Source organism: Molossus molossus, unplaced genomic scaffold (genome assembly GCF_014108415.1).
Source record: "Molossus molossus isolate mMolMol1 unplaced genomic scaffold, mMolMol1.p scaffold_m16_p_1, whole genome shotgun sequence".
In the NCBI taxonomy this organism is placed as follows: domain Eukaryota; kingdom Metazoa; phylum Chordata; class Mammalia; order Chiroptera; family Molossidae; genus Molossus; species Molossus molossus.
This window is the reverse complement of record NW_023425344.1, coordinates 25,707,581-25,720,073: the sequence shown is the minus strand read 5'-3', so window position 1 is coordinate 25,720,073 and position 12,493 is coordinate 25,707,581. Positions and strand designations below refer to the sequence as shown.

The 12,493-nt window shown below is 40.2% G+C and overlaps 1 protein-coding gene across 6 annotated transcripts in view; it reads left to right on the top strand.

The window, feature by feature from the left end:
• Window positions 1-12,493, top strand: part of ARAP2 (ArfGAP with RhoGAP domain, ankyrin repeat and PH domain 2) — a 183,021-nt gene that overhangs the window by 130,855 nt on the left and 39,673 nt on the right. For 5 of the 6 annotated variants that reach the window (XM_036245273.1, XM_036245290.1, XM_036245306.1 and 2 more), the window contains exons 23-26: window positions 413-560; window positions 2,074-2,142; window positions 4,904-4,978; window positions 9,846-9,963. In XM_036245273.1, the coding sequence (XP_036101166.1) occupies window positions 413-560; window positions 2,074-2,142; window positions 4,904-4,978; window positions 9,846-9,963 (410 nt within the window). The remainder of the gene's footprint in view (window positions 1-412; window positions 561-2,073; window positions 2,143-4,903; window positions 4,979-9,845; window positions 9,964-12,493) is intronic. The other variant, XM_036245298.1, reaches the window with a different exon arrangement.

The following is a 12,493-nucleotide window of genomic DNA, read 5'->3' as shown; positions in this document are numbered from 1 at the left end:
GAGCTCTCTACCATATGCCTCCGGGCTCGCCCTTCTTGCCTCCTTTCCTACTTACCTCCCGCCCCGTTTGCCCTCTCATGCATGCCTCGGTGCACAGTCATTTCCCACCACTCTGCAAGCGTGCCTTTATGCTTAGCCACGGTTGTCCCGTTATCTGGAACCGTTCGAATACAGTGGGTTCCTTTTAAATCAACATGTAAGTACTGCTCTGAACTTGTGGTACTGTCTTCTTGAACAGTGGTTTTCTGTTATGTTCTTAACTACACTGTTAGCTACTTGGAAGGAAGAACCATGTATTCTTCTTTAAATCACCACTGGACCCTGTATATCGGAGACCTTCAACATGTTAAAAATGATCAATGAAATTTTCAAATTGAAGTGTGTCATAAAGAGCTATGCTTTTCTTCAACAGGGTTCAGAAGTGCTCAGAAATCAATCATATGAACGCCCATAATTTGGCCTTGGTCTTTTCATCCTGTCTGTTCCAAACGAAGGGACAAACCAGCGAAGAAGTGAATGTAATCGAGGACTTAATTAATAATTATGTTGAAATATTTGAGGTAAATATTTTATATCGTGTTCTTGTTAAAATGGTTTCTTTGTTACTGTTTACAAACAAAAATACATATTTTAGGATGTTTTTATTTAAATCTTTATGAATATTTAAAAATAAAATATAGTTATATTTGATCTTTAATTTTTTTTAGCTATAACTAGCTTTTAAAGGTATAATCATTCATTTAAATTTGGCTGCTTTTAAGGCTTTTTTTTTTATTTTACCATCTGGTAGCTGTTGAACAGAATATTTCTATTTACAGTGTTTTTTTCCTCTTCAGTATGGGTATGCACTAACGTTTTTTTTTCTCCTCAGTATGTGTATGCACTAAGAACGTGTACTTAGAGGTGTGAAGTTATGAATTTACAGATTTAGTAATAAACACCAGGCTGTTAAATTCTGCAGTTGAAAGTGTTTCTTTTCATTGTACACTGAGTTGGGAAAAAACTGAAAATTCTGAAATAGGATTCTGTGGGTTTTGCTAAGTCATCTCAGTTCTAATTATTTGACTTTTCAATTTGTTATTTTTATGAAGGTAATATTGTTATGTTTCATCAGAAAACTGTTAGAATAGGGATGGTTTTTCTTAGTTCAAAGATGTAAAAATAGAGTAAGCGAGCCCAGGATTTGCGAATGTAGGAAATGCAGGGATCTGGGCTAATGGTCCGGCTCCATGGTTATTTGTGGCATCTCAGTCTTGTCCCTGGACCTTTGTGAGCAACCCACTAAAGGGTGTCTTAGGAGAGGACTTGTCTTCCAGTGCTGTAGATCACCACATGCAATCAAATGGGTCAATATAATAGGTTACTGTTGGTAGAGTTCTTACGTTCTTATGATAACTGATCACAAGATTACTTAGCAAAGGGAAGGAAACTGCATTTTCATAAAGTAAAATATCCATTTGTATATTAAGTTAAAATAGGCATGGACACCAGAGTTGTCGGATTTTCTTCTCCTTTGATCTTCTTTTTATTTCTTTGTATATGTGCTCACTGTTTTTGATCAACAGCAGCCTCTGCGCAATAATTCTGATGCTGAGAAATGAAAGAATTAGGATCAAGTGTGTGGCTTTGCATGCTCTCTTTATTTTTATATTTGTACTGTTGTGTTGATAAAACAGGTAATTGCTATCTTCATGGTTTTGTTAAATCCAACTTCAAATGGTGGAAATTTCATAAGCACTTAATAAATATTTTAGTTTGAGAAATGAGTCTTGTTTCTCAACCAACATAAACTCCATAAGCCAGCCATCTGCCTCTTTGCTTATTGAATGGCTTTGGCAAAGGGGGCCCTGTTGGTGGGCCCTGTCACCCGCAGTGGTGTCACCATGAAACGTTCTGAGCTTTGCGAAGCTCGGCCTGGTTGACTTCAATGCTGCCCTGGCTGTTCCACGGATTAAGAGGGCCATTCGTTTACTTTTACTTGTTGGTCTTTAAATTCCTAAAGAAACTGATGTGAGGATGAGTACCATCACTCCATGTATTTTATTAGAATATCCCAAATTATATTTTAAACAGGTTAAAGAAGACCAAGTCAAACAAATGGACATAGAAAATAGCTTTATTACCAAGTGGAAAGACACTCAAGTGAGTAGTAATAGTTAGATCTCCAAAGAATAAAAAAAAGTTTTTCAAAAATAAACACCAAAAACCTCCATTGTAAGTAAAGACATCTGTTGTGTTTATTTTCAAGTTTCTATCTGAAGCAAAGTAAAATTAATGGGCAAAGGGACCCAACCTAAAGTAGTTGTGTAATTCAGCAGCATGATGCATATTTGCAAAATGCCAAAGTTCATTCATGTAAATTTTTCAAAACATAGAAGGAAAAAATCAGTGTTAATCTTATCGAAACATCCATTATAAAGTCAGTTTTCATTTATAAAAGCACTATTGAAAATGCCAGTGGATTTCACAGTGCGCATTTAAAGGCAAAAATACTAGAGTAAATTGAAAATTCAGACTCCCTTGTGATTCTGTCCATTACGATTTTGAACGTATAAATTACTTCTCACATGCTTTTGCTTTGCCTGCTCTTGGATGATTGCCTTCGTGGGAATGTTTCTGTGATCTTTGTACTATATGCTGATTTATGTCTTCAGTTGACTTTTCCAGGTCTTTCTCTTTCTTCACTCGCATTCTGTTGGAAGTTCAGGTTGTACCACACTTTCCTAGGGTACCTCTCCTTGTTTGATGCCTGTTCATTGGACTTGCTTAAAATTGATCTTTAATCCTCTTTGAGTAACTGGAAATTGTAGTGGATTCAGGGTACCAGTGTAAATAATACAAATGGGTCAGAGATATTCTCTTTGTTAGGTGCACTCACAGAATGAGACAAATGCCTCCTGATCAGTCAAACCCTGAACCCACCTCAGTCGTGAAATATCCGCTCCTCATTGGAGAAGCTGTCAGAGGCACCCTTTGGTATGCAGGAGAGGAGGGAAGGGTTCCTTCTCTGCCTACCTCCCTCAGCACCAAGACGGAAATGAACTCCCTAAAGCAGTGCCTCCTCCGTTTTACCCAGAGGGACGATTGCAGCCTTCAGGGGGTCAGCTCTACCACTGACAGAGCAGGCTTATCACTGGTTCTCTGCGATTCTCGCTTTTCTGGGGGAGTTCCATTCAGGGAATAAAGGATGGTGTGAGCCCCAAGGCTAATCTTTGACAGCATTGGCTACACTGTTTTACATGAAGTATGAGGTCCCTTCTGCTTTTTTTATCTTTTATATTGATATTACAATGAGGAAATGAGTCTGGAGTGCTTTCTAATTCGGTCTAAATAAAAATATGAAATGAATTACCTATAAAATAGATTAGTTTGGAGAGGAAAGTAGAAGTGTTTAGAAAAATCTGTTCTTTTGCTTGAGCTTGTCTCTGTTTTTTTATTTATTTATTTTTTAATTTTTTATCCTCACCTGAGGACATTTTTCCATTTTGTGTTCAGATAGAGTGGGAGGGAGAGAGAGCGAGAGAGAGAAACATCGACGTGAAAGGGACACATCGAGTGGCTGCCTCCCGCACGACCCAACTGGGGCCGGGGACAAACTGCAGCAGAGGTACGTGCCCTTAGCGGGAACCAGACCCCGGTCTCTCTGGACCGCAGGCCAATGCTCTAACCACTGAGCGATACTGGCCAGGGAGAGCTTGTCTCTGTTTTTATCCAATTCTCCTTTGGACTCTTTTTCTGAACAGTCTGTCTTACCCCTGTTCGAATTTCCTAGCTATGCTTGTTTTTGGCTTCTCTCTATGAGTTTGTGGTGTTTGCTTTTTTAATTTTAAAAAATGTGTCCTTCCTGGAGAGTTGTTTATGCAAACACAGTGAAGAGTAAAAATGTCAACTGTATTTTTTCTTCCCTAGAATTTTTGTATAGCATCGAAAGTGAGAAAGAAAAATTGGGCATAAGCTTTTCTAAGCGTACAGTGTCAGAATAATTAAAACGCTTCTCCAATGTGCATTTTTAATGTTTTCCCCACAGATTTACTCATTAGGTTTTACTCTGAGGCAAATTTAACTTTAGAATAATTCTTTCTCCATTAAAAATTGGAGGATGGGTATTATCTCCAAGCGGTTATAGAACTTGGGGGAATTTCTGGGAAAAGCAACTCAGTATTTTTTATAGATTCATTTGGTTCTTTGTTAGTCTTCACCACATTATACTGTCAGTCTCCACATAACAATATCTATGCGTTTTATTTTTTGGCTTGTATTTCTTCACTTAGTATATCTTCCCAGATATAATAATAACCCAAAATAGCACTAACGCTTGGCTAAAGAGAATTAAAAACTTATCTTTATTATCTACCTTATTTTATTACTTACTTTCATTTTTTCTGGCTAAGTATAATTTCTCTATTTGTAGTTTTAAAACAACTCTGACCTAAGTTATCCTCAGATTTCAATTTTTGGACATATTATCTGTGAAAATTTAGCAGGGCCTACTTTCCCTTTTAATTATTGTATTAGGCCCATACCGTAGCTCAGAGCAGAATTATACACGGCTCCTTTTCACTCCTTGTTTTGTTTAACAACTTCTGTTGCTATGGTAAGCATCGTTTTATTCTACCCGGACACCTTATTTCAGTCAGAATATAAGGGTTTTGAGGACTCTGAACTCTTAGTAAGAGAGAAAGAGCCTCACTGTGACTGTTGTTGCTGTTTGTACGGTTTGAGTTGAGTCCTTGTCCCTAATCCACCACGTCCACTACATGGTGTCATCACGCTTGAACGGGAGATTGGCTCACGGCATTATTATAGCCTGTTTAGAACTGGGACTGGGACTTCCTGTCTTAAGTGTCGTGTGTGTTCTTACAACAGACTTCTATTTGTTGTCCTCACGTCTGCCCTTTTCTAGGTTTCCCAGGCTGGAGATTTGCTAATTGAAGTGTATGTTGAAAGGAAGGAACCCGACTGCAGTATTATTATCCGGGTGAGTCCTAGCGATGGGTGGAAAGAGTACTGTTGGGAATTGCAAGTGTTAGCTTAACTTACATGCTTTGGATTTTTCATTGTTTCTTATGGCTGATTTTACATGTCCAGTTCAAACCGTGACCGATGACAGGACTGACTTTTCAAGCCAATTTCCTCTGGGAATTCCAGGTTTTAGTCATTTGGGAAGGGCTTCAGCTTAAAGTTAGGATTTTCTAGAGGTTCTAGAAAACAACCTGAGCTTGATTTTTTTGCTCCTTCCCCTCTTAGGTTCTTTTTTTTTTTTTTTTTATCCTTTTTTTTTTTGTTGTTGTTCTGATAGAGTGGGAGGGAGAGAGAGAGAGAGAGAGAGAGAGGGGGGGGGGGGACATCGACGTGAAAGGGACACATCGAGTGGCTGCCTCCCGCACCACCAACCAGGGCCGGGGACAAACTGCAACCGAAGTACATGCCCTTAGCGGGAACCGAACCTGGGTCTCTCTGGACCGCAGGCCAACGCTCTAACCTCTGAGCCAAACCGGCCAGGGCCCCTCTTAGGTTCTTAACATTAGGGGAGTTATTTATTCTGTTTGAGCCCCTGACTTCTCACCTGTAAAGTGAGGAAAAATTACAGTATTTACATCAGAGCATTGATATGAGGACTCAGTAAAATAATATGTGTAAAACACTTAACAAAGTGCTCAGCACATAACTACTTAATAACTGTTACAATTATTATTATTATTACTCTCCACCCTTGTATCATAGATTTGAGCTTCCAGTCTGCCAGTTTATTTGAATATTTAATAACTCTTTCTCAAGACTATTAATCATTTTTATGAATTAAAAAGATCCTTATCATGCTACCATATTCAATACTTAATCTGCGTTAGGAAGAGTAATAGCGCTATTTCAGATTCCTACTTAGTAGAAATTCATTCTCTATTTGAGGAATAGACATCCTGCCATGTAGTGGTAGAAATTGAGCTTTAACATCTTATCTTTTTTTTTATGCTTTATTTTTATTGTTGATACTATTACAGACGTCCCCATTCCCCGCTCTTGCCTGCTTCCACCCAGTCCCGAACCCCTTTCCCTCTGGCTATCACCACACTGTTGTCTATGGCCATGAGTAGGTGAGTGGATGAAAAACCTGTGGTATTGCCCTGGCCAGTTTGGCTCAGCAGTTAGAGCGTCGGCCTGTGGACTGAAGGGTTGCAGGTTCCATCCCTGGTTGGGCAGGAGGCAACCAATCGATGTGTCTCTCTCATATTGATGTTTCTCCCTCTCCCCTGCCCTCCCTTCCACTCTGTCTGAAAATCAATTGAAAAATATACCCTTGGTTGAGGATTAACAACAACAGCAACAAAGCTGTGGTACATTCACAGTGGAATGCTGCCTGGCTGTGAAAAAGAAGGAAATCTTTGTAACAGCACGGATGGACCCGGAGAGTATTACGCTAAGTGAAATAAGCCAGACAGAGAAAGACAAGTACCATATGATCTCACTTGTCTGTGGAATCTAATGAACAAAATAAACTGACAAACATAATAGAAACAGATGCCTTGATACATGGAACAGACTGACAGCTGTCGGAGGGAGGGGGTGAGAGGGACTAGATGAAAGAAGTTGAAGGGATTAGCCAGAGAACATATATGAATAACCCATAGACACAGCTTCTTATCTTTTTTAAAGTTTGAGATTAAACAGTTTTTTTAAAAAAATATGTTTGTATTGATTTTTTAGAGAGAGCGGAAGTGAGAGAGAGAGAGAGAAACAGCAATGTAAGAGACATTGATCGGCTGCCTCCTGCACGCCCCCACTGGGAATCAAGCCCGAAACCCGGGCATGTGCTCTGACCGGGAATCAGACTGGGACCTCTCAGTCCGTGGGCTGATGCTCAATCCACTGAGCCAAACCAGCTATGGCTAACCAGGGTCTTAATATTAGATGTTTCTGGAGTTTAGTTTTGTCAAACATATATTGTGATTGTTAATTTATATATTTTTAATAATTATGTATTCTGACTATGTAGTACTGGTTACTTAGAACATGGAACTGAAGTACGAGCATAGGGGTTGGTCTTGCGACTCCTTGGTCACATCATATTTCTTACGCTGATTTCGTGATGGTGACAATAGGGGGCTTGAGGAGCCAGTAAGTACAGAGTAATCGGCACAGTTCTAATGTTAGAATTGGTATTCCCAGCAAGCGACTGAACTCCATCGGCACCTGACCTCTTTAGTAGCTCTGTGGAATTTTATCATACTAATTAAGCTATAACAAGTTATTGCAGCTGAGCAACGTTTCTGTTACTTTAAGTACAGTATTGAGACAAAGGACTGTCCAGTTTCACCTTACCAATTCTCTTTTAAAACATTGCAAAAAATGATACAAAAATAATCATTAATGTTTGCTTAATACTTGAGACTTGGCAAGAATCTTTAGTGACATTTATCTCAGCTGATCATTACCTCAACCCCAGGAGGCAAGTAAAACAGGTAATGTCCCACGTTTATAAGAATAGATACTGGTAATTAAAAAGCGTTAAGGCCAGGACACAAACCTGGATCATCCTATTTCAAATGTGACGTTCAGTCCACTGATTTTTGTATTCTCTAGAATAATGATTTCCCGAGTGTCCTTGGTGGAGTTCTAGGTGTTCTGAAGAAGGGCCCTGGGTTTTCCCTGGGACAAGGAGCAGAGTTTCCATCCCCCTCTCCTGTGCCAGTCTGAGGCGCACACTTTGCTGACTTTTTTGCAAGTTTGGTTTCTCAGTAATTTATTATTTTAAGAAAAGGCTATGCTGAAAAGATTTTAAAGCTACTCAGATGATTCATCTACTAATGGTTCTATTGCTTCAAGTTCTCTACTTTTCCCAGATGCTGCTTTTGTTTGTTTTTGTCTTTGAAGTTTATTGGGCTTTTCTAACTGGAAAGCAGTGGACCTCACATGTAATTAATGTACTCCAAAGGAAGTACTGGATTTCACGAAGTCCAAAAGATAGACTGTATGAGTTGCCTGTAATGAAAAATGTTAACATTATTTATATATGTGAAATATGCTTATAATCAGTAATGGACAGGAGATTTGAGTGTCGTCCCCATACACCAAAGTTTCAGGTTTGATCCAAGTCAGGGTATGTACAAGAATCAACGATGAATGCTTATATAAGTGCAACAACAAAAATCGATGTTTTTCTCTCTGTCTCTTTCTCAAGTTGATAATTTAAAAACAAATGGATGGGGGAAATGGACACGAGCACATTTCTTTTCTAAGACATTTAAAAAATAGGTACATATTTAACTGAAAATGTACAGTTAGAATACTCTAATGCTTAAAAACATCTCTTATTTGTTTAATGTTGTAACTAAATCCTGATTGAAGACAGCCAGCTTGCTTTTGGCCAGCAGCAGTTCAGATTGGCAACAGTAACAAGAAGAAAAATCAGAGATCGCAGACGTTAGGAAGCTGGTGTGCTGATGCAGTGGCCTAAGGCTTTGGACTCGTGTAGAGCTGGCCCCAGGCTGGCACTGCAGACCCTGCCCTGTGCCCTAAAAACCTGGCTCCATGCTTTGGTGTCCCACCATCTGTCACTTGGCATGGCAGGGCACCCCGCACACCACTAAAACCCTGGGGCTCTTTGGCATGGCAGGCGGCCGTCGACTGTGTAATTCTGGCATCAGGCTGAGTACACCAAACCACTTTGAACTCCTGATTATAGAACTGAAAAGTTTTACTCCAGGAGACCACTGGCTTTGCTTTCTTGTGACGGTCTTTACCTGTGTAACCAGGTATGGTCTCCCTTCTGAGTGATCGGATTGCTCACTAAGTGATAAAAAGAATTCTTCCTGATTCTGTCTTTATTGTAATAACTTTGCACTCGTGTTAAAATGTATTTTATGTTCTTTGGTTTCTTTCTTCCCATCCCCAACTCCCCCCACTCCCTCTGAGGTTTGTCAGTCTGTTCCCTACTTCCATGTCTCTGAATCTTTTCTGTTAGTCAGTGTATTTTGTTCATTCGAGTCCACAAATAAGTGAAATCATGTGACATTTGTCTTTCTCTGCTTGCCTTATTTCGCTTAGCATAATACTCTGCAGGTCCCTCCACGTCATCTCAAAGGATAAAAGATCTTTGTTTCTTATAGCTGCGAAATATTCCATTGTGTACATGTACCACAGCTTTTTTAGCCACTCATCTATTGATGGACACTTGGGCTGTTTCCAGATCTTAGCCATTGTAAATAGTGCTGCTATGAACATAGGGGTACATATACTCTTTCTGATTGGTGTTTCAGGCTTCTCAGGATATAGTCCTAGAAGTGGGATCACTAGGTCAAATGGCAGTTCCATTTTTAATTTTTTGAGGAAACACCATATTCTTTTCCACAGTGACTGCACCATCTGCATTCCCACCAGCAGTGTCCTAGAGTCCCCTTTTCTCCACACCCTCCAGCACTATCTTTTGCTAATTTGTTGATGGGAGCCATTCTGACAGGTGTGAGGTGATGCATATATGCATAACCAATGGTTACAGATTACAGTGTGGTGAAGGCAGGGGGCATGGGAGCTGGGAGGAGGGTGTCAGTGGGGGAAAAAGGAAACCTGTAATACTTACAACAGTAAAGATGAAAAAAAAAGCACACAGGTGCAAAAATGCTTTTGTTTGTTTCAGATGAGAGGCTTCAGAAATCGGGGGGGGAAAAAAAGGTATTTAATGTAGAAGATCTGTATAGGCTCTTTGCTCTGTGTGCTCAGAGAAGCTAGTTAAACACACTAGGAGGAAACTCCGGGTATCATGAGATGGTGGATGGTGAATATTATTGCCCTAGCATAAGGCTAGGTCTGGGGCTGACATATATTCTAAAGAAATTTTGCCTCATTTACAGATATCTCCTGTGATGGAAGCAGAAGAATTAACTAATGATATATTAGCAATAAAAAATATTATTCCTTCAAAAGATGATATCTGGGCCACATTTGAAGTAATTGAAAATGAAGAGCTAGGTAAGTGATTTTCATGCCAGGAATTCTTAAATTCCCTACAGTGTGAAGAAACACTATTTTTGTGACGTCATTGCTAACATCTTATGTTGTTCTGAAGACTAACACTGAATTCCCTTCTACTTTAGAGCATGTGCCCATATGTGTTAGTATCATGTGAGGTTGCCCTCCTGTGATTTTACTCAACACGATAATTGGATTATTTTACTGGCTATTAAAATGTGCAAAGCATTAGTCGTCTATGTTGTTGCCTCAGGAAATAAGGTTTTTGTTTATAAGGACAAGCACTTTGATTTGTAACAATGTTCTAAATGTCACCACCACCACCCACATTACTCCTGTATGCTACTTATTGAACAAAAAGAATGTTGACTTGAAAGATTATTTATTATTTAAAAAAATAATTTAAAGCCTTCTCAGAAGACTTTTTTTTAAAAAAATCTTTTTTCCTGTATCTTTACTGGAGTGGAAGGATAAAGGGAGCTTATAAAACTCTTCTACTAGCCCAGTAGGAAAGTGCGGAATAAGCTTCACATTCTAATGACACCATTGGGTCCTAAAGACCTCTAGGAAAAACAAAAATAAGAAACAGAGTGTCTGTGCTTTGGCCATCTGTCTAGCTGATGTCTACTAAGGCCATGGGACCCTTTCAGGCGTCCCTGTCAGACTGCCAAAAGTAAAATCTTGCCACTGCAAGCTCAAGATAAAAATTAAAATTCAATGTGGAAACACCCCATCGGGTATTATTAGGAATGTTTCAATTGTGTTAGAGTGAAATGGGAGTATCAGAAACGTTGTCTTTCGCTGCTCCATTCTTGACGGTTTTATATCTTCATTTCTTTTACCATGCACGGTTCTTTAAAAATCTTATTTGTGCCCTGGCTAGTTTGGCTCTGTGGTTAGAGCGTCAGCCCCGGGACCGAAGGGTCTCGGGTTCGATTCTGGTCAATGGCACGTATCTGGGTTGCAGGTTTCCCCAGCCATGATCTGTGCGGGAGGCAACTAATGGGTGTGTCTCTCTCACATTGATGTTTCTCTCTCTCTCTCCCTCCCTCCCTCCCTTCCACTCTCTAAAAGAATCAATGGAAAAATATCCTCAGGTGAGGATTAACAAAAATAATAATAATAATAAAGTTAATAAAAATCTTGTTTGTATTAAAACACTGTTTTCAATATTCACTGTCAGGATTCAGCGACTCTGGTGCTTTGGTGTTGGCCCCACGTGTGGCCTCCCGTCAGGCTGACTTTCCTCTTACAGAAAGTGTTCTGTCAGGTGACTCCTGTGCTCCGCCCCCAATGCCACGTCCGGTGGCTTTGCCTCAGGCGTCACTTTCTTTGTCCTTTCTGCGGCATGTATTGTTCATGACCATTCCTTTTTCTGCCAAGGTCTTCAGTGTGTTGTGCTGACTGGATTCTCCTCCCAGCTCTATTTTATTTCACTTGTCGATTCTTCTTCCTCTGTCCCCTAAGCGGTGGGTTTCTGCTGCTCCAATCTCCTTTGCCATCTTTTTTCATTTGACATGTTTTTAGAGATAAAGCTCTTCTATCCTTTGTGTTTGACTAACGTGAGCTGGTGTTCCCCAAATGCCCCTTTACTCGCCTCCACGTGCCCCTCCCCCCCATTTACCTTCTTTAATGTCCAGACTAAGGGTATTATTGTACTTTGTCTTATCCTTTTTCACAGGGCCCACTGCATGGATTTGTATTTATCTCAACGGGTGCGTGTGGGAAGGAAGGAGGGACACTCTCTTTGTTACCTCTAGCATCTGGCACAGTACCCAGGACATAGTTGCTGTACAGCTAAAATCTCATACAAAAGGGAAGCACAATTTTGCATCACTATATGGTTCAACGGTGGTAGAGTCTTTTGATGTTTGTTGTTTACGTTAAAGGAAAGGAGCTAAGTTATCAGCTCCATCATATTTGCTAGTAAAAGAGGACTGTCGGCATTCCTGCCAGAATTATCTTTCCGAATCACAAATAGGATCATGTTGTCCCATCATTTAAGCCCTTTTATTATTTACTCATTGCCCGTCCATCCTGCAAGATCCAGCTCCAATGCCCCTTCTGTGATGATACTTGCACACAGTTCTCACTGATCTTTTTCTGATCATTTGCTTATAGCTCTATAATACTGTGTACTGCCTGCCTGACGGAATAGCAGTATGTGTACATTGGGCTCTGCCCTGGATCGTATGTTCTTTAGGACATTTACCGTGTCTTTCAGACCTTTATGTCTCTCACTGCCTCTTGCATAGTGTGTTGATGAGGAACACGTCCTGCAAATACCTTAACTGAGGTGGAGCCTGAAATAGACATATTCTGGCCCCAGGGACCTGTTGTTGCTTCTAGGATAAGTGTATGGAATGTGGCCAGCACGTACACAGTGATTTCTGTTTGCAGATTTTAACCCCTAGGATGTCTCAAGGCCCAGGTTAGGCCTGAGACAGCGGATTGTCTCCTGCCTGCTTCTGCTTCTGTCGGTTTTTTAGGAACTCCACAACATAATAAGGAGTCATGGACTGGGGGTGGC